Source organism: Simochromis diagramma, unplaced genomic scaffold (assembly GCF_900408965.1).
Source record: "Simochromis diagramma unplaced genomic scaffold, fSimDia1.1 OVJJ01000021.1, whole genome shotgun sequence".
Classification (NCBI taxonomy): Eukaryota; Metazoa; Chordata; class Actinopteri; order Cichliformes; family Cichlidae; genus Simochromis; species Simochromis diagramma.
This window is the reverse complement of record NW_024387194.1, coordinates 407582-432356: the sequence shown is the minus strand read 5'-3', so window position 1 is coordinate 432356 and position 24775 is coordinate 407582. Positions and strand designations below refer to the sequence as shown.

Genomic DNA, 24775 nt, shown 5'->3' with positions numbered 1-24775 from the left:
TGATAATAACAGGAAGGAGCACTGACAGGATTTTACTGTTATAGTGAGCCTAAGTCTGTCGGATGGCTGGTTAATTAGTAGTGAGTGAAATTTGAGTAAATTTTGTGGGGTTTGTTTTATATTTATATATATAAGGTTGAGTTTTTATATGGGTATTTTATTTACTAATTAAACTACAGAGTAGTTTCAGTTAAAGGGGGAGGAACATTATGAAGTAACAGTTGGTGCACGCGGTTTTGACCACCAGGGGGCAGCAGTGTTTTGAGTGCTGTGCCGGTGTCTTTGTTTAAATCCAGTTCCGGAAATTAAGCGATGGCTGTGAGGTCGAAGCCTATTCCTTAATGCTCAAAATATCACAAAGAAATTAAAATTTGCTTCTGCTTTGCTCTGATGTGCAGAAGGAAAAAACGTTTTTTCTTTCTATCCGCCTGAACAACTTTTGTAACGCAACTACACAACTAAATGTAGTCCAGTAACGCGTTACATAAGTAAGGCGTTACATTAACGCCTTACTGGAAATGTAAAGATGGCATTTTAACCACAGCTGCTTATTGTTCTACAGAACCGTGTTGTTCCGGTGTCCGGCCGCACGTGGAGCTCGCTCACGCTGCAGGTGGAGCAAACGCTCGCGCGTTCACAGCTGACGGCGGAAGTAGCCTGACGTCACTGAGATTTCGGGAGCAAAGATGGCGAACACCTTCCAGAGTTTCAGCTTGTAAGTGCTGCAGAACGAAACAGTAACATCACACAGCCTGGTTTACGGTCCACGCTGCGTGGAGAGGCGTGCCCGTCTTTAGTAGGAGTGTAACTACAACGACACGTTTGAGTTACGTTCCGTCAGCTTCTCGTTAATTGTCGAGGAGCTGACGCTAACGTCCATTTTATCCCAACTTGTTTTGTTTTTTTAAACAATTTCAGTTGTTTATAATCACATTTAAATAACACATCTAAATATGGACGCGAGCAAACGCAACTTAGTAACTGAGCTTCTAAGCGAGGTTAGAAGATGTGATGGAGCCATGTTCCAGAGCAGTAACCGGCTCCTTCGGCGCTGTTAATGTGAGCTGCCCACGGGCTCATGGTGGCCTTTAAACCTGGTCTTGTCTTTCGCATCAGGCGCACCACACCAGAGAAGTTTTACATAGAAGCTTGTGATGATGGCTCCGTGGATGTCCTGGCTATTGACAGGGTGTCAACTGAGATGACTCTAACAGGTAAGCAAATGGACACGCCCCCTGCCAAAGGTCGGGATGCTGTCTAAAAATGTAGAAGAAAACAAACGACTGAGACCATTTAAACCTTTAATGAAAAGCCCAAAGAAAACCTCTGCTCGTTATGGTGAATGGACAGCTCTGCTCTGCCTGAGCAGCCAAAGCACTTTACACAACCTGCCTCATTCACCCCGCAGCTGTTTCTGTGTAAGCGCTTTCCATCTAACAGTCACACTCCAGCCCGGGTCGCTACCTTGCCTAAGGATATTTGGCATGTAGACTGAAGCACAGTTAGCAGATGATCGGCTCCACATGCTGAGCTGCAGCTCTAAATGGCATTTAAGTTTATTGGTATTTAAATATGGAATTAAAGAAAGTTTATAAAATTCAAAAGATTTTTTTGCCAGTCTTGATAGACACTTTTTATTGTGCTATTTCTTACTTCCTGTATTGTCTGTTTTTGTTACTGTTTGGACTGGAGCACTGTTACCAACATAATTTCCCCTAGAGATCAATAAAGTATTCTGATTCTGATTTGAGCCATAGTTTATTTATAAAGCAATTTATTAAACAACACATGGCCGACCAAAGTGCTGTACAACAGGAATATAAAAAGTACAATAAAAACATATAAAAATACAATAAGAAAGACACTTTAAGTAACACTTCAGTATATCTAGCTAAATTGTATTTTGTGTGAACATTAAAATAGGAAATGTTTTCTAGATCTTATAAAAAACGAAACAAAAACATCTCCCATTAAATTGAGTTGATTTGGCAGATAGTGATTTAGATTTCCCGTCTGCATGCTAAACATCCTTGAGCACGATAGTAACCCCAAGTTGCTCTCTGATCCATCAGAGTGTGAATGTTTGATTTAAAGCACTTACCTATAGTTAAAAGCGCTTGTATAAATGGGCTGCACATAAGTGGTGCGCGTTCGCTGTCAAAATAAAAGACGTGCACCAGATAAGAAGTTGGACCGCGCGTTTGCATACATAAGATATTTGTTCAGAACTCTTAAAGACGTTGAAGAAGCAAGCTCCGTAAGCAATTACTTTGGTGTTCCTCCACCGCAAAAGAAATGCATATTTCCAGAAATTCCGAGAGTTAAAGGAGCAACTGTGACCACATAACTGAAGACAATGTGTGGCTAAGTGTTAAACACGTTTGAGGATACTTTCCTTCTTATTTGTTATTGTTTTGTTATTTCTTTTTTGGCGTGGGCTGAAATTGTGGGAGTGCCAAGATTTTCTCTGATCTTCAGTTAATTTCTTTTCTCTGTTGGGCTGCAGTAAGTCTGGAGAGTAGATCATGAAACGATAATAGATGCCCTCCTTAGTTATAATCCCAGCTTCGATGATGTTACAGATATATTTCCTGTGTCCATAAAAACCATTGTTGTGTCCCTGTCGCCCTTCTCAGTGAGACAGGATGTCCCTGCATCAGCTGAGACCAGGCCAATATGTGGACTGATGGGAACTATACGCTTAGTGGCAGGTAAGATCAGCATGCACACAGTATGGAGATACATTATTCTACTGTGAAATATTGGAAGTTGGATAATCCAGTGCATTTTTGCTCTGCTTTCTCCTTTTTCTGGAAGGCATGTACCTGGTTGTCATCACAAAGAAGAGGAAGGTGGGAGATCTGCTGGGCCATGCTGTGTGGAAGGCTCTGGACTTTGACGTAATCTCCTATAAAAAGACAATACTGCACCTCACAGACAACCAGGTAGTGTCTCCTGAATGTCTTCTGATTCTGCGCCTTAGTAGAATTTAGCAGAACAACCTTTAACAGCAGTAACACAAAGTAAACACATCATTGTGGAGGACTTTTGTCTTCTTTACAGAGTTCCTTCAGTTCACTGAGGTTTGCAGCCACGTGTTTATACACAGAAATCTAAAAGTCCAGAGAGTTTTGAACTTTAAATGCAGCAACTGCATCACCGTCTTGTCTTTTTTCAGCCATTGTGTTACAGATTTGCTGCTGAGCTTGAGATCGATGTGCTGCTGACCCAGTTTTAGCTAGGCTTTGCTGTGGAGCACACGTGTTGGCCTCACATTTGATGGTAGATACTTTGGTATGCTCATGACTTCATGGTCCACTCGGTGCCTGTCAGGTCCCCGTGTCCTGTGGATAGAAAACAAATCCAAATGACTCCTGAAGTATTTTTGCTAATGTGTTTGGTTTGTGCTGTGCACTACGGCCCAACATCTCCTCTATTGCACAATCTGACATGAAGTTAAATTTACTGGGACGTCCAATCGACAAGATTGACCGGTAATGATTATGGTTTGTGAAAGAAACGAGAACGAGCGTGTGGATAATCTTTCTCACTGATGGACACCAGTGATCTCCACGGGCGTGTCTTTGGAGAGTTAGTGCACTCCCAGAACAGTGTTCCTGAAGTTAAAATTCAATTAATTGAATTAATTTTTTAAGCAAATTTGTCAGATGGTTCAATAAACTCTCCATTAAAAAAAGAAGAATTGTTTTATTGTTCAGAGTTAAAACGATGTCACGTTAGAATATTAAGCTTCAAAGTAGTTAAACTTGTTCCAGTGAACATGCTTTGATGTGAGCTTTGGCACTGACTGCATGAATCGGGTGGTTGAGGTGCAGCAGAAGGGTGGGAGTCAAGGCCCTTTCACATCAGGTGCAGCACGCACTACACTGACCGAAGGACCAAAGATTTGCACTGGCTGCTGCGCTCTGCTTTGTGTTGTATTATGTTTAAATGTTTAATTCAAAAAACGTATTGCTCATTTCCTTTGTAACAATCCCAACTGGTAGTCTGAGCATAGAGTTGACCCCGAACACAGCCGGTTACGATACGACCCTTCAAGTTTAGCTTGAATAGAATTGTCTGTCCATATGCTAATCAAGTCCAAAACCTCAGTTTCTGTCCATTGACTCGCTCCGTCTCCAGTTACCGCCGTGCTGTCTCGTTTGTCTTCTCCGGAGCTGATAATTGGCGTCTGTCTTGTGTCAGCGTAAAAGACAGATTTCATGCAACATGACCATCAAACAGCAGTCGCTTTCTAAAACATCGGATATGTATCGGATTCAGCACCACATACGAAAGTGACCCAGGTCCGATTTGAAAATATGGGATTTGTGCCGTTCACACTGTCACAGCATGGTCGTATACGGGTCACATAGGGTGATGTGCTTTGGCCTGCAGTGTGAACGTAGCCTTTGTACGCATGTTCAAATGTTCCTTACGTGAAACATTATTGCTCAAGCAGAGATCACAGCTGCTTCACCCAGGTTGTATTGTCGGCTTGTGTGTATCTCTTGCTTTGTTGCTGGATTTATTTCTTGTTGCAGATGCAAGACAACAAGACCTTCCTGTCCATGATTAACAGCATGCTTCATGCAGACGGTTTCTACTTTGCAACCGACTATGATCTGACACACACTCTGCAGCGCCTGGCAAACACCAGCCCAGAGTTTCAGGAGATGAGCCTTCTGGAGAGGGTAAGATGTTTCTGATGTAAAGTCTTTGAACTGTTTGTGTATTTGGACGACTGTGTGGCTGCAGTTCAGGGCTTAGCTGGAAGCACTTCTTTTTTCAATAATGGTTTAGAGCTGTCCAACTCCAGGCCTCGAGGGCCGGCGTCTTAGATCTCACCCTGGGTCAACACACCTGAGTCACATGATTAGTTCATTGCCAGGCCTCTGGAGGTCATTTAGCCATTTAGATCAGCTGTGGATCAAGGACACATCTAAGACCTGCAGGACACCGGCCCTCGAGGCCTGGGGGCTCCTGGTTTAGAGGTTGGTTTTTTGTTAAAATATGGACGTGTCTCAGTCACTAATTCCACATGTACCAGTTATCACTAACAGGGTGTTGACCAGCAAAGTTAAGCTTTTTAACGCTGCACTTGTTTAATTCATTCAAGTGTGAGCGAGGAAGATTCAATTCAGTTTTATTTATATAGCGCCAAATCACAACAGAAGTCGCCTCAAGGCGCTTCATAGATACAGAGAAAAACCCAACAATCATGTGACCCCCTATGAGCAGCACTCTGGAGAGCTTGTATCTCTGACCTCGGGTAGGGTGAGACCATCAAATCATGGTTAAACATGTTGGACACACAGTGATAAATGATCATAATATGGAAATCCAACAAAATTCTATATACTTTGCTTCCAAGGAGCCAGACTCGGATTTTCTTTTTTTGTGTTGAAAGTGCTCTTGAGCAATAGTTCAGGCTCCTAACTCACGGCATGAACCTGGGTTGTGTCTACACACAAAAAGGCAACTAAGCAGCGAACCAGTTTTAAATTAAAGTCTGTTTAGGCAGCCTATCACAAAACAACATCATTTGTTCCCATTTCTACTTGAATATGGCAAAGATAACACCGTTTAATGTTTTTGCACCAACAAGTTGATTGCCAAAGAGCTCTTAAACATACCTTAGTATACTGTTTGGTGTTTCTTAAAAATCAGAGGCCGAATAGAGGAAAGAGTAAAAGCTACAGGACATGAGACATGCGTCTGGATTGTCAGTTGAGCCTGTTTATCAAAGCCTCCTCAGGAATGATAGCAGAGTGGCTGTCAAGAATTTATTGTTAAGGACGGGAAGCAGGGAGAAAATGCTGAGGTATGCCGAATCACACGAGAACAGGATTGAAAATCAACAAGTCTCATGAAGTGATGAATCCAAACATTTGGCTCTTATTATCATCGCTGTGCACACGGAGGTCTAAAGAGAGGTCCAACAGTGAGTGTCTGCAGCTATCAAAATTAATGGCATTATGAATGAAGAAAAGCACCATCAGATTTTGCTCCACTATATAAGAACTTCTGGAAAACATCCTATTGACAGCAGCATTTTACATTTGACCCCAAACATGCTTCCAGTCCAGGAGAATCATACCTGAAAACCTCACATAACACTGTTCGGAGCTCAGACCTCAACATTATTGAAGCAGTGTAAACAGTGTAAAAGACAGCAGAACATCCAAAGAAGATCTCTGAATGTTCTCCAACATGCCTGCAGAACTACTCAACTATTCAACTTTATTTACACAGCACCAAATCACAACAACAGTCGCCTCAAGGCGCTTTATATAGTAAGGTAGATCCTACAATAATACATACAGAGAAAAACCCAACAATCATATGACCCCCTATGAGCAGCACTTTGGCGACAGTGGGAAGGAAAAACTCCCTTTTAACAGGAAGAAAGAACCAGGCTCAGGGAGGGGCGGGGCCATCTGCTGTGATTGGTTGGGGTGAGAGAAGGAAGACAGGATAAAGACATGCTGTGGAAGAGAGACAGAGGTTAATAACAGATATGATTCAATGCAGAGAGGTCTGTTAATACACATAGTGAGTGAGAAAGGTGACTGGAAAGGAAAAACTCAATGCATCATGGGAATCCCCGGCAGCCTACGTCTATTGCAGCATAACTAAGGGAGGATTCAGGGTCACCTGGTCCAGCCCTAACTATATGCTTTAGCAAAAAGGAAAGTTTTAAGCCTAATCTTGAAAGTAGAGATAGTGTCTGTCTCCTGAATCCAAACTGGAAGCTGGTTCCACAGAAGAGGGGCCTGAAAACTGAAGGCTCCGCCTCCCATTCCTGAAGCTGCTGAAGAGGCTTGAGACTGTGTTGATAACTAAAGCTGGTCATACCAAACATTGACTTTCAAGTTTGTTAGGACTGTAAGAACTCAGTATGAGCTGTGTTATCATTTATGCTAGAATATGTTTCAATAAATTGCTGCACCTATTTCCTGTTTTCTTAACAAAATATAAAGAACGGGGTGGTTTAGGACAGAGGACTGTACGTTATCTCAGTTAATAGTAGCTTCGGCTTGATTTGCAATTCTGTATCTGTTCTTGTTTCAGGCAGATCAGCGATTTGTGTGGAACGGACACTTGTTGAGAGAATTCATAGCACAGCCAGAGGTAAGATCCAGTTGTTTAGTGAGTAAGGAAAAATAAATTCCACTTATTTTTATGCTTCCAAGATTATAAAAAGCACAAGAAAACATTTAGCATGGTGAAGGAAATCCCTTCAGTCCATAAGGCTCTAGAGCTTGTTTCATTGTGAGCAATTAAGAAAAGAAGAGAGGCAAGGCTGCAGTAATCCAAAACACACTAGAAGCATTTCTATGACTTGATGAGGGAAACATCAACCATCAAAGTGATGGAGTGAGGAAAAGTGCGGCACAAAACAAGGTAGGATGATGAGCTCCAGCACCCTCTCATCTGATGAAAATTCCTAATGTACTGATCATTTACCTGCTGCCAGAGGCACCAGGGTGAATTCACTCCAGCAACATTTTACGATTTAGCAGGAAAACGATGGTAAACATGTAGCCAACGTAACCAAGGAGCTTGTGTCATGGAAACTTTGAAATGTTCAAGTCAGTCAGTGAGACGACTTAAGGAGTTGATGCTGTTTTCAGTGAATCGTGTCATCGGGAAAAATAAAAACAGCAGATGTGTAGCTGCAAAACGGCTTCAGCTAATAAGTTTGTCTCCTGCAGTTCTATACAGAAGCAAAGCTGCTGAGCTCACCGTCCATTTTTCATTTTCCAAAATATGTGTAGCTGTGGAGAAGGTCCGCCTGTAGCAGACAGTTTCATTTCAACATGTTTAAATATTCTGCTGTTGTACATAAAAACATTTAGCAGTTTACCGCTGCTCTCCTTTCACAGCTGCACATGTTTGTGTTTCCTGTTGTCCACGGCTGTATCCTTTCCTGTTTCCTTAGTGAATGGAAGCTTTCATGTTACCTGTGTAAAGTGGAACTGGATGGTGTCATTTAATGACCACTGAAGCAGACTGGTCTGTGCGCTCTAAATGCTTTGTTGTGATTACTGGAGCGCTTTTTTCTTCTTCTTGACAGAAAACTATCAGATGAGTAATAACATAACAATAAAAACATCCAGAGGACGTTGTTTAAAAATGTACCGCAGTGTAGATGTTTCGTACCACTAGACTAAACTTGAGTAAACCTTACAAATGTTTCATACTCAATTTTTTTTGGCAATGAGTCTTTAATATCATATCCCTACATGTGGTGATGTTTCCTGTCAGCACTGTTGTGTCCTTAACACGTGCTAATCAGTCATCACTGTGAAGTCGAGCTGCATCAGTGGAAAGGTGTTTGAGTGGAGCGTTATCTCCAGGAGGAGCTGTTTCAGAGCAGGGGTCCGCTACTATGTCCGAGGTAATTTATGTCCTTTGAGCTAGGGCTGGGTTTTGATGATCGATTTATCGATTAAAATCGATTCTCGCTTGGATAACGTGATATCGATTCATTAAAATCCTGATTTTTTTTTAATATAAATGTATTTTGCCCAAAACGCCAGAATCTCAGGTTAAACCTCACAAAATTTCAACAACCACCAAACAGCTGAAGACAGTAAATGAGAGCAGGAACACGGACTCTGCACAGAGACGTAAACACAAAGCTCGACCCGCCGACGCATCAGAATCAGTGAGCTGTGACTTTCTCACCGACGGCACGGACACGGTCGGGGCTGAAAGCCGACAGCTCGCTGACGCTGATGTGTCGGCGGGTCGAGCTTTGTGTTCACGCCCTTTTTGCGCTGATTCTAAAGCTGTTAGTTTATCTCTCTCCAAACAACATTGATCCAAACTAAGCTTCACATAAACATCGTCATGGATTCACTCTGACTTTTGCTGATTTGCACGTCATGCACAGCTCGCTCTCTCTTCAACAACAGTTTCCCGTCTAAAAATCTGTTTTCTTCATTATTCGCTTGCTTGTTACGCACAAGTCTGTCGTTGTTTACAGGCTGTCGGCCGCTGTTTTTTCCTTTTACTAAGAAAACCTAATTTCTGCTGTTCAACAGGCTTCTGAACAAATTTAAACTTTTTAAAATTATGCAAAATGCAAAACGCCGTGTCTCTAATAAAACCGCTGTAACTTCAGAGGTGATGTTCATATGTTGATTTTCTTTCATTTTTGATGTACTGCAGAATATTTTTATAAAATCCCAGAACAGGAAAATCTCCTTCATGTGTTTCTGTTTTATCTTCAGCTGCTTTGACACAAAGGCCTCTGCTGTGACGCTCACACCTTTGATAAAGTCTGGAAAGTGTCAGCTTCCTTTTTATAGATACAAAAAGATGTAAATGTACTGATCTGAATTATAATATTTCTGACTGTCTGAGGCAAAATTTCCCAGATTCAAATCGAATCGATTCTAGAAACCAGCCCTACTTTGAGCCCTGACCGAATGCTCTGGCTGCTTTATGTCTCTGAAGAAATGTTCTCAGTAAATGCATTTTGTGGTATTTTCTTCTGTTTTTATAACAACACTAAAAAGATTAGAAGAATTTACAGAAAAGATATTGTTGTTCTGGGAGGATCCTGCTGAGTTTGACACATACTATCCACCTGAGCAGTGTAGCAGACACAGCCTGGCTCCACCTGTTCAAGTGGCCCAGCACACACGTTGCTTAACTGCAGGTGGGTACATGCAGCGAGCGCACGAGTCATTTGAAGATAGTGGAGTCAGTGCGTTTGCACCTCAAGTCAGTGACAAGCTAATCAGCTCCTCATGACTTTGAAGGATTCAGATAACCGAGTTTGTCAACAGTTTTTGTGTGTGTTTGTGTGTTTTTGTTGTAGGCATTGATTCAGAAGGACACGCTGCTAACTATGTGGAAACAGAGCAGGTAGTGCAGTACAACGGTGCAAAGGCTTCTTTTGTTCAGGTGAGCTAAACACTTAGTGTTCCAGCAGAGATTACATGAAATCTGCCGTTCAGACCAACGATAGCAAATAGGAAAATGGTCAGTAAGTGAAGGAACATAGGTCCAAAAGCTTCCTTCAGTCTGTTGGCTTCCCAGGGTGCAAAAAAGTTTACTCTAAAAACAATGTAAAAAGATGAAGAAACTGAAAAATTCCAAAAAGTTGATTCTGTTCATCTGGACGAAGCGTTTCATCAGGTGACCTGTGAGCGAGTGTGGCATTTACTTACCTGGATGATTGGAGACAAATCGTGTTCAGAAATTCAACAGATTAACATCTAAATCACTGCAAAGGCACCTGGGACCAAGTCTGGGAGAATGCTAAATATCTGAGTGTAATGAAGTAAAAGCAGTCCAAATGCAAGTCTCACACCGAGCCCACATATATAACTCAGGCCTTACTCTGCCCTAAGTGTAAAATAGAGGTGGACAACCTTACTGTCTGTACTCATGCAGAAAAATACAGCAGTATTGTTCATAAAGTGTGACCTGGATCAGATCTCTGCTGCCGCTGAACCCGTCGTGTTTGCTGCTCCGAATGACAAAATCGGGGAAATTAGAAAAGCAGCTTTACAGGCTGTTAACATCTGTGCAAGCAAGTGCGTCCTTTTGAACTGGATCACGGACAAGACCCCATCTAAAACTCAGAGACAGTGGACTCTACCAGAATGTGTGTCATTGGGTTACCTAACATGCGAGTTACATAGTAGGGATAATGTGTTTGATCAAATATGGGACCCTTCATGTTGTTTGGATATTTCAGCTATTTTCACACAGGCGCTGGTTTAATGTAACGTATGGATGTATAGCTTAATCTATTAAAGTTAATATTTTAAGCCATACATGTTGGGTCTTTTTGAGCGACCAAAGACTCAAAGCTGTACAACGACAACCCAAGAGCTTCATGGGCTCATTCTGTAGACACGCTTCAGAAACTCTGCCTTCTCTGGGTCTCTCCTCTGATTTCAAATTCTCGTTGTTAATGGTGTGTTTGCAGACCAGAGGCTCCATCCCCTTCTACTGGTCCCAAAGGCCTAATCTCAGGTACAAACCAAAACCACAGATCAGCAAAACAGTCAACCATGTAAGTTCTTTACATGCAGATTCAAGTGAAAAAACAAATACCTGTTGTTTATCTTCATTTCTGAAATCTTCCTGTTTTTGTCGTAGCTGGATGGATTCCAGAGACACTTTGACTCCCAGATCATCCTCTATGGAAGACAAGTCACTTTGAACTTGGTGAGAACAATCCGTTAGCTACTGATTTTTGCATTTACAAGACCATGATATAACCTCACAGTCAAATGAAATAACAGTAAAACCACACATACCCATATGCAATCGTTTGCAAAGGCTCTTTGTTTTATTTGTTCTGTTCTTTCACAGATAAACCAAAAAGGCTCAGAAAAGCCGTTGGAGCTGGCATTCGACAACATGGTCACAAACTTGGGTAATGGCATGATCAAGTAAGATTACCACTAATTCAGCCTCAGGCTTCATCTGTGTCTGGCATTTACTCGACATCCTGCTTTCCTCAGGTAATTAAAGCCTCGTTTTTGTCTAGGTACATAGCTTTTGACTTTCATAAGGAGTGTAGTCACATGAGGTGGCACCGCCTTCAGATCTTACTGGACATGGTTGCTGAAATGCAGGATGACTTTGGGTCAGTGAGCTAGTATAGCAGCTTGTGTCTGTCCAATAGCAATACACTCTTCATGAGAAGTAATGTTGTGCATATGGATGCAGATATTTCCTAGTGGATGCAGATGGAAAGGTGCTGTTAAATCAGGAGGGAACTTTTCGGAGCAACTGCATGGACTGTTTGGATCGTACAAATGTCATCCAGAGCCTGCTGGCCCGACGCTCTCTTCAGTCACAGCTGCAGGTATTAAATGCATAGTCACATATAATAATGTGTAATGGTTCTCACATGCAAGAACTTGCTTATCCTTCAGCACCATCAGGAAACCTTGAAGTACTTTACTGTACAAGCACATTTACACACATTTAGACGTATGAGTCATAAATGTTTTCTGTTCACCACCACTGTGGATTTTAAACCCAACAGTCAATATGTGACTAAAGTGATTCAAGGGTTTAACAAAAACAGGAATCCAGCCTGTTTTAGGAAGTTTTTCCAGTCAGTGGAAAGGACCCCAACATTTTGAGGTAGAGCAACGCACGACCATGTTTTTCATATACTGCTCTTGAGCTGTGCTGGACTGCTTTTCCCCTGCAAGCTAAATTCTGAATTCTACTGATGGCTGAGCTGGTTACCCTAAAGGTTTGGTGAGCTCTGTGGTTTATTTGGGCTCTCGACCCATCCTCGAGGCCTCCCTCGCTTCCATTGGACCGTATTTCCTTTTAGATTGCTGGAATTCATTTTTCATTAACTGCAAATCAGTTAATGTAATAATTTTGCTAAACTCCTTAAATCTGAGCTGAAAGTCATTATTTGGTTTAAAATCTAACACAGTACGTGTGCCGAGGCCAAATTACAGAAGTGCTTTCATTGTCCAAACATGTGTAAACAGAAAGAATGCACAAATAAATAAACAGCATGTGATACTGATACGAACATGATACTGCTTTATTTAACTGGTGATGATTAATTGTACACATTACACCTTGATACAAAGCCTTTATAAAGGTAAAGGCTCAAATCTGTGTAACCTGTTTGCACTGTGCTCAGTCTGAGCAGCCTTGAAGTGGCCACTTTCTGCTTTAATGCTTCTTTCAGGTTGTTGGTCTGCTTTGGGGTTTCACTGATCCCTAACAATGTGGTTAGAGACGATAAGAACAGTAACAGACTGAACTAGCTCGAGTCTAAATATCCACAATATTACAGAGATTAAATGTATATCGTGTACATTTTACTCTGATCTATAAAACGTCGTTACTTTCACTGCAGAGGATGTGCGCTATTGTACTATTGTATCAGTGGAGGAGTTGTACAGGGAGATGGCCACAGACAGGAATGATTTCCTGTGGCGTTCAGTGGTGCATTATGGGTAATCTCAGCCTCTCAGTGAACGTGCTCCTGTGACTGGCCAGCATGTCATGGAGGTATTGTCCAGCCTCATCTTGGACAACATCCGCCTCTCCGACACCACCTTAAGGAGTCCAGCTCCGTCCCCACAGCATTACTGGCCTTACAGATCAGTTTATTGAGTGTTTTGGCATCTGTGACCCTCAGCCTGCTCCCCCAGCGTGCAGCAGCATAGAGGATGGCACTGCCACAACAGACAGCATCGTCTGACAGATGTTAAAAGACCTTAACTGCTTGTGCAGTGTTGTTTTTAATCTAGTCCAGTTTATTATCTATGTACTCCAACGGACTTGTAGTCTTCCACAATGTCCACTTCAACCCACTTCCCCCAGTGCTCTGCCTCTTCACTGTCACTGATGCATTCATGATCAGAAAACCTCTGATGGCAGGTTTCTGTGCAGTGGCTGAAGTCTGTGGTGTACACGGTGAAGAGGAAAGAAGAGAGGACGGTCCCTGTGTTGCTGATCACCTGACACACAATGTTGAATCAGCAATCCAGGACACCAGAGAGGCATCCACCTGCATCGCTGTCAGCGTATCACCCAGGAGGGTCGGCCTGATAGTGTTGAACGCCTGGAAAAGTCAAAAAACATGACCCTCACAGTGCTCGCCGGCTGGTCCAGATGTGCATAGACACCATTGAGCAGGTAGATGATGGCGTCCTCCAGGCTGGCCTGGGAAGTCAGTGACACAGGTCTGCAATCCTGGGGTCACTGGAATGTGTCGACTTTGGTACAGGACCAGGGCAGGACGTCTTCAGCACCGGGACCCTCTGCAGACTCAGACTCATGAACAGAGGGAGAGAGTGGCTGAGCATACAGTGTCAAATCTGTTGAAAAACACATTGAGCACATTAGCCCCTTTTTAATCGGACCTACTTTGATCAGCTTGCTATGGGTCACCACAGTTGGTTTTCCCTTACACTTGAGTAGCACCTAATGTGCCTGGTTGTTGTCATTGCTGCCTAGCATCCTGTAACGTAATTGGTATACAACATGAATGGTACAAAAAAGGTGGAAGTGGAGGCGTCGATATACCCGCTGCTCGGTCTCTGGCTTTTCGTCAAACTCAGGGACCGTGGCTTTGTTTCGTATTTCCCTCATTGCCGGGTTACAAGAACGGCAGGTTTGACTTTCATGAACGAGACGCTCTCATGACTCATCGAGTGACGCTACTGACCAGCCAATCGCTGGGATGCAATCTGACGACGTCACCTGCTTAGATCGCTTGGAACCCCGGCGTACCGGCCCCAGCTTTTAAGGAGCCCCTGTCTTTATGCCACTCCACACCTCGCTCATGCTGTTCTGCTCCAGCTTTCTCCGGTAATTATTCTCTGATGTTACCTTTCAGTAACTGAACCATGCTCACCTCCTCTCTATTGTCCAGTCTGAAGGCCTTCTTCTTGTCATTGAGGAGGGCTTTGATGTCCTCGTCACCCACAGCTTGTTATTTGGATAACAATGTCTGAGCTGGGACAGTGGAGTCGGTGTGGAAGGTGTAGTCGGTGAAACACTCACAGTCTCCCAGTCTGTCACAAAACAGCCCTGTAGCTCCACTGAGGCCTCCTCCCACCCCCTCCTAATACTACAATACTACTGGTGGTCACAGGCTCCCTCTTCACAACAGGCGCATAGTGGAGGGTGAACTGAATCAGCTTTTGTCTGACCCAGCCAGTGGGGCTACAGAGCAGACTGACATTAGCATACAGTAGGTCTAAAAGTCTCTCCCCCCTGGCGGGACCGACCACATATTGTGTGAAGTTGGCAGTGACGTGTTTGAAGTCACCAGAGAGGCTGTAAGCTGAGTCTGTAACCGGCCAATGGGAGAGTGAATAATGTCACATGCAGCTGTGAGCTGTGGGGTAGCAGTGGGAGGAACATAAACAGCCACCAAACAGTCACATGGGTACGTTTCCTGGGTCCAACAGCGCACAGTTCAGTGTCCGGGCAACAAATCCACAACTTGATTGTTATATGAGCAGAGTTACACAACCGTTTGTTGCAAGAACAGCAAGCCCTCCTCCTTTCTGCTTACCGCTCACAGCTGGCGCTCTCGTCTCCTTCCTCTCTCCCCCAACATGCCCCCTCGGTTCTGTTGCAGGTTTCTTCCTGTAAAAAGGGAGTTTTTCCTTCCCACTGTTGCCAAGTAATTGCTCATGGGGGTTGTGTGATTGTAGGGTTGTTTCCTTGCTTTGCAAAGCACCTTGAGGTGATTGTTGTTGTCTGTTGGTGCTATATAAATAAATGAAATGGAACTGAATCAGTCCCAGGCCTTTATGTTGGTGTTTTTCTTTACACTTTCACCATCATGTGAACATCTGCTTCTGTCCAAATTACAAATATGACATCAAAGAGCAAATAAAAGTATCTGAGCACACAGTTCATCAGTTAGTTCATCTAGCTGAAGGACTGTTGAGCAGCAATCTGTTGATGTCAATAAACTGGTCATTGATCATGATCAGGAGTACGTCTCCTCTCCTGAAACGTGATTAATTTGCCCTAGATATAACTGTTTGCAATTCTTCTTGGCCTTAGTTGGTGCATTAAAGCTAACCAATGACAACAAAACGTTCTGTTTGTACTGCTTTGCACTGTAGTATCTGCAGCTGTGTCCGTAGGGACAGAGGCCACATCACTCCAAGGTCACCTGTTCCTCTGAGAATAGCAGACTTGTTGCTGAGCGGGTTTTTGAAACCCTGCTTTGTCTATGATTGTTCTTCAGATCTGGGTGCTCCTCCTGTCACCTTACAGTCAAAGTAGTCCCACTGCTGTCTGCAAATGCACTGAAATTAACTCCATACCATTTTGCAGTGGGATTATATTTGCTTTGATTCTTCTAAATGAAGGCAGCAGGTAAACAAAGAAAATGTTTGCATAACCTCTTAAGCCCCAAGCCTAACTGATCTCCTGCCTTTTGCCCCCGTATCAGGGGGCGTTGGGGCTTAAGAGGTTAAACGAGTTAAAACAGGGCTGTATTAGAAAACAGTGGCATTCAGACTCGAGAGCATTTGACAAAAGGTGTGTGTGTGTGTCTTTAGAGGATGGGAGTTCTCCACATAGGCCAGCGGATTGAAGAGCAGACAGACTTTGAGAAGATGTACAAGAATGGTGGGTGTTCCCTCACACAGCTGTAGCCTGAGTAGTAACAACTAATCAGAGTTTGTTGTTTTCATATCTAAACCCTGCCTAATATGCAGCTGGTCCTTTGCATGCTCGCAAAACCTTCTGGATCCACTGATTTTTACAGGACTTGTAAAGGGCATTGTGTGGTAAACACTGCTTCAGTTTGATATGCTCTGTCCCAGCTACTATCTGGCCAGCATGATTTAGTCTTTGTCACAGTTTTACACACACACTGAGCAGAAGACTGGTCTCTTATTGCACTCTTTGACATTTTTGCTTCATGGTTAGACTATAACTGTTCAACTTTATAAAACATTTAGTCATTGAACATTCCCCCACATTCATACTCCAGTGAATGCGTCAGAGAGCGTCTCAGGGTTCAGTGTCTCGTTCAAGAATACTTTGACATGCAGACTGGAGTAGCCAGGGCTTGAACGACGAACTCTCTGATTAGTAAATGACCTGCTCTGCCTCCCCTTCTGTGTTTCACACACAGCCTGGGCAGACAATGCTGACGCTTGTGCCAAGCAGTATGCTGGAACTGGTGCCTTAAAGACTGACTTCACTAGGTGAGTGTTCACAGCAAACACATGCTAACAGGTTTTTGTTTTAGCCCTACCTGTCTTCAAGTTGTGCCATCAGAACTGACAGTCGTCTCTTCCATAATGAGGTGAAAGCAACCACCCACTCTTTCTTTGGAGTAGCTATTTCCTTTTAGCGTTTTGTTTCTGACTTTTGTGCTACAGTCGATTGTACTCAGTTAAAATATAAGAAGTCTTTAGAGTTGCAATAAAAAAAGAGTGAACAATGATGCTTTTCATGTGTTCATTGAACACACAGTAAAAGCTCCCAGAAAAGCCAAAATAAATGATGTCTTCAAAAGTGTGGCTTGTAGATCGGGATGCACCGATCAAACTTTTCCAGTTTCAATACGAAACCAACATCTTGGCTTTGAGTATTATCGAGAACAGTACCAGTAATTAATGAACATGTTATGTCTCACTGTGAGGAAGACACTAGCAGCATCAGACCCAACGGAAAAACTGTTTTCCTACTTAAAAATACAAATTTGGGGCAGCAAGAATGGCAGCACCTCCCTCTTCCCAGCCACCTCCTCCAGGTGGCCTCTTTGCAAGATGCCCAAACCACCTCATCTGGCTCTTTTAGGAGAAGCAACAGTACTCTGAGACCCTCTGAACCCCTCACTAGGGATGGGTATCGTTTAGGTTTTATCCGATACCAGTACCAAACCGGTACTTTTGAAACGGTGCCGGTGCTTAAACGGTGCTCGAACCGGTGCTTAATCAATGGAAAAAACACAAACTTTGTCCAAAAACCTCTCATGTTTAGCTGTTTTCCACTTTTTCTTTGGTCATTTTAGCCTTTTTGGCCAGGGTGAAGGGAGTATCTGCCATCAAACAAGAAGACAGCCGCATGTAGCTACGATGGTGTTTGCTAGTTCACCTTACATGCATTAATGTAATAACGTGGTTAGCCTACTCAACGTAAATTACACACGAACAACATTAAGCTACTCACGCAGAGAAGAACGGCTGCTGCTGCATCATCATCCTCATCATTTCTGCTACACTGGGAGGGCTAGGGGCCAGGACTCTATTCTTCGGGTTTTTGGGGGATGTTGCTAACTCCCGGTCCGAAAACAGGCACCACCAGGGTAGGGTTATCGGGGTCCCAACCTGGGAGCAAGGCCTGGAGAGGGAGCTTGACGGAGAACGCCTGGTGGCCAGGCCACTGTTCCCTGCCAACTTGAAGAAGGAAATGACCCGCCTTCTTGTAGGTTTGACACCCACAGGAGATGCTGTAGGGGTTGGGTCCATTGTGTGTTGGGCAGTGGGCAAGAGCAGGAGCCCTGGTGAACTGATCCACAGCTTTCGAGGCTGGCTACTGGGACATGGCGAGGTCCTCAAGGGTGTTCATTCTGCTGACTCTGCTGTCCTGCTGGGAGACTTCAGTGCTGATGAGGGCAGTGACAGCGAGACCTAGACGGATGTGATTGGGAAGAGCGTCCTGCCTGGTCTTTGCAACTGTTGCTGGTTAGTGTTGGTGGTTAATACCTGGTTCTAGCCTGCTGAGAAGTCTAATATTTAAAGATCACTACAGCCGCACATCATCAGAATATTACAGTTTGTTTTGTTTGCGAGGGCAAAACCAAAAACCCAAATTGGATCTTGCTCTTAAAGAAAGTTTCTAACTGGCGATAGGTTCTCCTCTGCGGACCGTCCTTGAGCTCCTTCATTTTCCTGTGAGTTCTGTACTTTAACACTTATTAAAATGATAAAGTAGCTGTAAATGCTGCTGCTTTTCTTAATGGTGCTGAATTTCATGTTCATATTTCAGGACAGGGAAGAGAACACACTGGGGACTGCTGATGGACGGCTGGAACTCGATGATCCGATATTACAAAAACAACTTCTCTGATGGTTTTAGACAGGTGGGTACCAGAGACGAGCTTCATGGCTGATCCACCAGAGTCAGAGTTACAAATATATGAACCCAACAGAGTAAATTATTCACCATTTGGCTCCAGCCAGCTAGTAGAGGCACTTCCTGCCTTCGTGCTGCCGGTGAAGCAGCTGCTGCTGTTCTGGACATTTGATATTACTTTTTAGTAGCATTTCGTTACCTGATTTCTGCATTTATTTAGTGGGAAGTCAGTGGTAGCTGGCTCAGTGCACAGCGGCAGCGGTTGAGACAGATGTTGAGAGATTAATTATGAATGGAAATGCTTCGTGGAGTCTAACGCAGCAATGACGACTGCCTTATCAAATAGAAACACATGATCACAGCAGCAGGAGTTGCTGCAGACCAGAAGCACCACTGCTACCTGCTGCTGCCCTGAGCCAGTCCTTCCTCCCATTTGATTGGCAGCAGTTAACAGTAGGGATGGGTACCGGTATCCGGTGTCATGATGGCACCGGTTCTGACATAAACGGTAGTAACCAGACCGAAAAGCAGCGCACATTTCGGTGCTTTATTTCGGTGCTTTTTTTCCCTGAGCTGTGATACACTTCTAGCCAATCATTTTACGTTTCCGAGGATAGTAGGCGGGTCCAGGTACGTACGTTCTGTTAGAGCAGAGCTACAGATTAAAAATGCCCAAGGCGAAGCGGTCAAAGTCTGGCTGTACTTCACAGCAAAAGATGCAAACTCAGCAGCCTGCAACAAGTGCTTTAAGCTGATACTGTGATACTGTCAAAGGAGGTAACACCTCGAATCCGATGAAACACCTGGCGACGCATAGCGTTTTTTTTAAAAGCCGAGAAATGCGCCTGTATTTGATAGCTTGCTGCGAGACCTCACACCGAGCACATCTACTGTGGGTGGGTTGTCTGTTATCAGACCCGGAGTTAGCAACATCCCCCAAAAACACGAGGAGAGTCCTGGCCCCTAGCCCTGCCAGTGTAGCAGAAATGATGAGGATGATGATGCAGCAGCAGCCTTTCTTCTCTGTAGCTTAATGTTGTTCGTGTGTAATTTACGTTGAGTAGGCTAACCACGTTATTACGTTAATGCATGTAAGGTGAACTAGCAAACATCATCATAGCTACATGCAACTGTCTTCTTGTTTGATGGCAGATACTCCCTTCACCCTGGCCAAAAAGGCTAAAATGACCAAAGAAAAAGTGGAAAACAGCTAAACATGAGAGGTTTTTGGACAAAGTTTGTGTTTTTTCCATTGTTTAAGCACTGCTTCCAGCCAAGAGTGATACCATATATGCCCCATAGCTGCAGAAAAGGCTAACACTGTTATCTTTTTACAAAACAACAGCTGAACATGAGAGGTTTTTGGACCAATTTTGTGTTCTCCATTCTTTAAGCACCGGTTTGAGCACCGTTTAAGCACCGGCACCGTTTCAAAAGTACCGATTTGGCACCGGTATCGGATAAAACCTAAACGATACCCATCCCTAGTTAACAGGTCATGTTTCATATCAGCGTTCTTTACACGTACAAACTGTTTAAATTAACCTTATTATGGTCTCACCTTTACTTATGAAGTCCACACACCGACCCTTTGTTCCTTTTTTGCACCATGGACTCACGAACGCCCCCTATCAGTGCCTCGTTGCATGGCAGGGCACAGTTTGTGTGAGTGTGTGCAATCAGATTGTTTCATAAAAAATAGTTCATAGATCAAACCATTCGATAAAGAAACGATTTCATTTATTTGATTATCATTATTATTTTTTATGATGACCTCTGCTGACCACACGTCACTGGTGGGTTCAGGTCGTCCTTTATATGCTACTTCATTAGTGTGGAATAGTGTGAATGCCATATTGCAAAGTGAAATGAATCTGTTCCATCAGATACTACAGCAATATCACAATAATACAAGCTGCTAATGACTCTCACATAATCATTATGTTATGAGTAATCAGACCGCTGCAGGTAGAGTTCGCTTTACAGGCACGTATTCTTTTAAAATCAGGCCTTGAGCAGCAGAACTCGAGCAGGGCTCAGCACTGATGCTGTGGAGATTTGGACAACACTGTGAAATGTAAATAAAAACAGAATGCAGTGATTTGCAGATCTCATTAAGCCATATTTTTTAGTCCGAATCAAACATGGAAACATGTTTAACATGAGAAAAATATGAGCTATGAGCTCAGAAAAGCTCAGAGACGGGGCCATGTTCCCCACTTCTTTTAACAACAGTCCAGAATGAAGAAGCCTCTGATGAGAGGTGAAAAGTCTTCAAACAAGTCCAGTCTCACTCTTTTAAAGCCATGACCTCGAGGAGCTACACACCCTTCAGTGAAATAACTGCTGATCCCCTTAAAGACATCTTTGGTTGCTCTTTTTTAAGCAGAGACAAAAACTGTTAAACTGTGTTCAGTGTGGTCCTCGTTGCTTTGTTGCATTCTACAGATCAGTAATGACATCGGTAAAATCTTAAACCTGCATACAAAAAGACTTCAAAGTCACTGCAAAATCTTTTGCAACAAAACACAATCCAGCAGTTAAAACTGTAATTCATATAGAAGAGCGTACCTGTGATGATGCCGCTGCAAAGCAGAGTTCAGGTGGGCTGTTTTTCCTGCAGGATTCCATCGATTTATTTCTGGGGAACTATGCTGTCGATGAAGCTGACTGGACCACTCCGCTGCGAGACCCCAAGGACTGGAAGTTTCTGACAGTAAGAAGAGCTCAAGAAGCTCGACTCACAACATTTTCTTTTTCTGACGTCTTTAATGTGATGCTGCTTTTCTTTCTTCTAGTTGCCCATCATCATGGTTGTTGCCTTTTCCATGTGTATAATCTGCCTTCTAATGGCCGGTAAGACTAACTGCAATAAACTGAATGCAAACAAATTTCCTCCACTGACGCAGTTCGACCTGTTGTCTCCTGTCAGGTGACACGTGGACTGAGACGCTGGCTTACGTCCTGTTCTGGGGAACAGCCAGTGCAGTAACCGGTGGGCTTATCCTCTTTTATGGACGGGACTTTGTAGACGCTCCTAAGCTGGTCCAGAAGGAGAAGCTGGACTGAATGTGTGCGTGTGGAAAGCAGCTGGGCCCTCGCAAACTCACCACCTCGTCCTCTTCCTCGTCATCACTTTATCTGCATCAGCAGGCCTGGAGCCTTTACTAACGCTGGAGCGAGGAGGTTGGTGGGCAGCGAGGGTGGCTTTGTGCACCACAGCAGGAGAGACTGAAGAGTGCACAGGCCTGCTGCTCTCCACACTGTAGCGGACTGACGGTCTGTCTGAACTCGACACTGAACTCAGGAGCTGTTCTGACCCGATGTCTTTGTTCCTCATTTAACTGGAATGCTGTGGACCTGTTTAAATGTATTTCTTGTTGTTCTCCACCTCATTCCTTTTATGAAAACATGGGGATCAGACTTCAAACAGCATAGCTGTGAAGATATTCCTCATTTGCAAATTCTCATGTAGAACTGGTGTGTCCTAGGTTAGACACTGCCTGTGTTTCATACTCTGCGTTTTAAGATCAGTTTCAGCTTGAATGGTTTTAGCTTCTTTTCTGGAGTTTTTGCAGGGAGGTATCCAAGTGTGCTCGTCCTTCAGCATCCAGTCAGCTAGAACACGATTTATGGTTGTGGAGTTAAAAACGGTCCCTTGATGAAGAAAGGGGATTCATCCTGGAAACCCTGGACTTTGAGAAAGAAAGTTGTCATTAACTCGTTTTCTTGTATTACATTGAACTATTTTGCATGTCACTTCACCAGAGGAAAAACACTCCATCTGTGTTACTGTGGTACTAAAGGATAAATCAAATCGAAACAGTATTCTCTTCACAGAGACACCATCGTGGCTGACAGTGTGCTGATGTTAGGGCGATGTCATTTCTTTGGCTCCAAATTAAAAATGACATTTATAAAAATGTTCGTCCTCTAGGTCTGTGCATGTTCATGTATTTTGAAAACACGCCTGGAGTCTTCAATATCACTTCAAATCAAATGCTTTATGTGTGCTTTATATTATCATTATTATTATTAATAAGACAAATATCTACAATATAAAAGATAAAAAGCCCAACAATCAGCGCTGTTGTGACAGTGAACAAACCCGAGCTCAGCGGGCTGTGAGGGGCAGCAGAGGGACCCGTGTGGAGCTGCGTCGGGGTTTTGCTATTTAAAATAAAAAAATGTGTTGAATAAATTTGTTTTTTCAGCTTCAAATTTATTTGTTTGGTGTCAGATTCCTTTTCCCCGTTTTTAAACACTTGAAGTTGTTGAAGTTTGTTTTTGTGAAGTCCAGTCTGTAAAACCAAATGAATGGTGAAGCACTACAGAGCTCATGCTCCCTGTGTACTTAGTACACACTCATTTAATTCCAATCTTTGGATAATAATAATAATACATTTTATTTGGAGGCGCCTTTAAAGACCCTCGAGGTCACCTTACAGTAGTATGAAAACATGAGGTGAGTAAAACATTTTTTAAAAAGCAAGCATGAAAGTAGAAAAGGTAAAAATAGAGATTTATTTATAGAAAGCTGAATCTGACGGCACCGCTGTGACGGCTGCAGGAAGGAACTGTGTATGTGTGCAAAGTGCCTCTTCAGCTTTGATTTTACCCTTTATCATTAAGTCACACCTTACTGTTTAATGGTGGTCTACTTGTCTAACTGCACATAATCATTAACTGTTATCTCTTTATTGTCAAGATGAACTCTACTGAACTGAGACGCAGTTATGTAATTACAGGTGTGCCCGTCATTTGTTGTAGAGTCGCAGTATCAACCAGTGCAGATGAGCCTTTTTGTACTTTGTTCTCAAAATCAGCTCAGAGATGAACAAGAACGCTGAGTTTTCAACATGTAATTTGTACCTCAGGAACGTCCAACACAGCACCAACGCATTACCGTTATCATCTTTGGATCTCAGAGGGGAATTTGGTCTGTGGTTATGTTAATAAGAAGTACAAATCATTTGTTGGTTTAATGTAAAGGTTTATAGAAAACAGCTGAGAAGTGGAACCCCATAAAACTCTGTGACTAATGTGTTTGCAGGCAGATTAATTCATATGGTTTGATGCTTCAGGGTGATATTTACAGATGGATTCAATTCAATTCAATTTTATTTATATAGCGCCAAATCACAACAAAAGTCGCCTCAAGGTGCTTCATAGATACAGAGAAAAACCCAACAATCATATGACCCCCTATGAGCAGCACTTTGGTGACAGTGGGAAGGAAAAACTCCCTTTTAACAGGAAGAAACCTCCAGCAGAGCCAGGCTCAGGGAGGGGCGGGGCCATCTGCTGCGACCGGTTGGGCTGAGGGAAGGAAGACAGGATAAAGGACATGCGAAACCCGTGCACCTGCTGGGGGAAATCTACTCTGAAGACACCTGTGCCTTAATTCAGCTTACACTACCATCAGTTACTTTCGGCTCCAGTCCAGACAGCCTGAGCTGAAGGCTTTTGTCTCTGTGATGAGTCTGGCTGACTAAGAATGTGTGTGAGAGCATAATAATATTTTTATATATTTCTTCACCTCCTTGAATGCTGCAAAATATCTGTTTCCTCCTCGCAGCGACTCGTGTTTACTGCTGAAGACTATTTCAGGATGGCTTTATCAGGTGTGATTAGATGTGATCTTAACTACTGTCATATATCAGCGTAATGACTGAAGTACTTTGAACTTTGATTTTATAGCATTTGATGCACAAATGTGTTTCTAAATAAAGGTGTTTATTATAGGAATTATAGGAACTGTTTAATAATAAACTCAGCCGTCTGCTCCTTGCTATCTAAAATATAACAGGACACCGGAGTAAACTCTTGAGCATCTCACACTTCTGATGATCAGCTGTCTGCTTGACGTTTATTCAGCTGTGTAAAAACTATAACTTTAATCTCAGCCAAACCGATTTACTCAGGAACAAATAAAATACTAAAAAAAGCCAAACAATAACATTTTTATGTTATCTAAGTGACTCATATACAGTGGGGCAAAAAAGTATTTAGTCAGCCACCGATTGTGCAAGTTCCCCCACTTAAAATGATGACAGAGGTCAGTAATTTGCACCAGAGGTACACTTCAACTGTGAGAGACAGAATGTGAGAAAAAAATCCATGAATTCACATGGTAGGATTTGTAAAGAATTTATTCGTAAATCAGGGTGGAAAATAAGTATTTGGTCACCTCAAACAAGGA

At 43.1% G+C, this 24775-nt stretch overlaps 1 protein-coding gene across 5 annotated transcripts; it reads left to right on the top strand.

Moving 5' to 3' along the window:
* The first annotated feature begins 327 nt into the window (after positions 1–327).
* On the top strand, positions 328–22798 carry sacm1lb (SAC1 like phosphatidylinositide phosphatase b). Of its 5 annotated transcripts, XM_040049927.1 has the most exons (20): positions 332–715; positions 1117–1214; positions 2637–2711; positions 2818–2945; positions 4545–4694; positions 7075–7134; positions 7890–7923; positions 8303–8404; positions 9836–9921; positions 10955–11041; positions 11128–11196; positions 11344–11423; positions 11522–11620; positions 11704–11842; positions 16044–16113; positions 16625–16697; positions 18487–18580; positions 21197–21289; positions 21372–21429; positions 21506–22798. In XM_040049927.1, exons 1-20 carry the CDS (start codon positions 687–689, stop codon positions 21640–21642), a joined length of 1761 nt encoding a protein of 586 aa, XP_039905861.1. In that variant the 5' UTR covers positions 332–686; the 3' UTR covers positions 21643–22798. The 5 variants fall into 5 exon arrangements, 3 of the variants coding, with proteins under 3 accessions (XP_039905864.1, XP_039905861.1, XP_039905860.1); XM_040049926.1 differs by having other exon boundaries at positions 332–1214; XR_005698590.1 differs by lacking the exon at positions 18487–18580 and having other exon boundaries at positions 328–1214; positions 21506–21565.
* The last annotated feature ends 1977 nt before the right edge of the window (positions 22799–24775 follow it).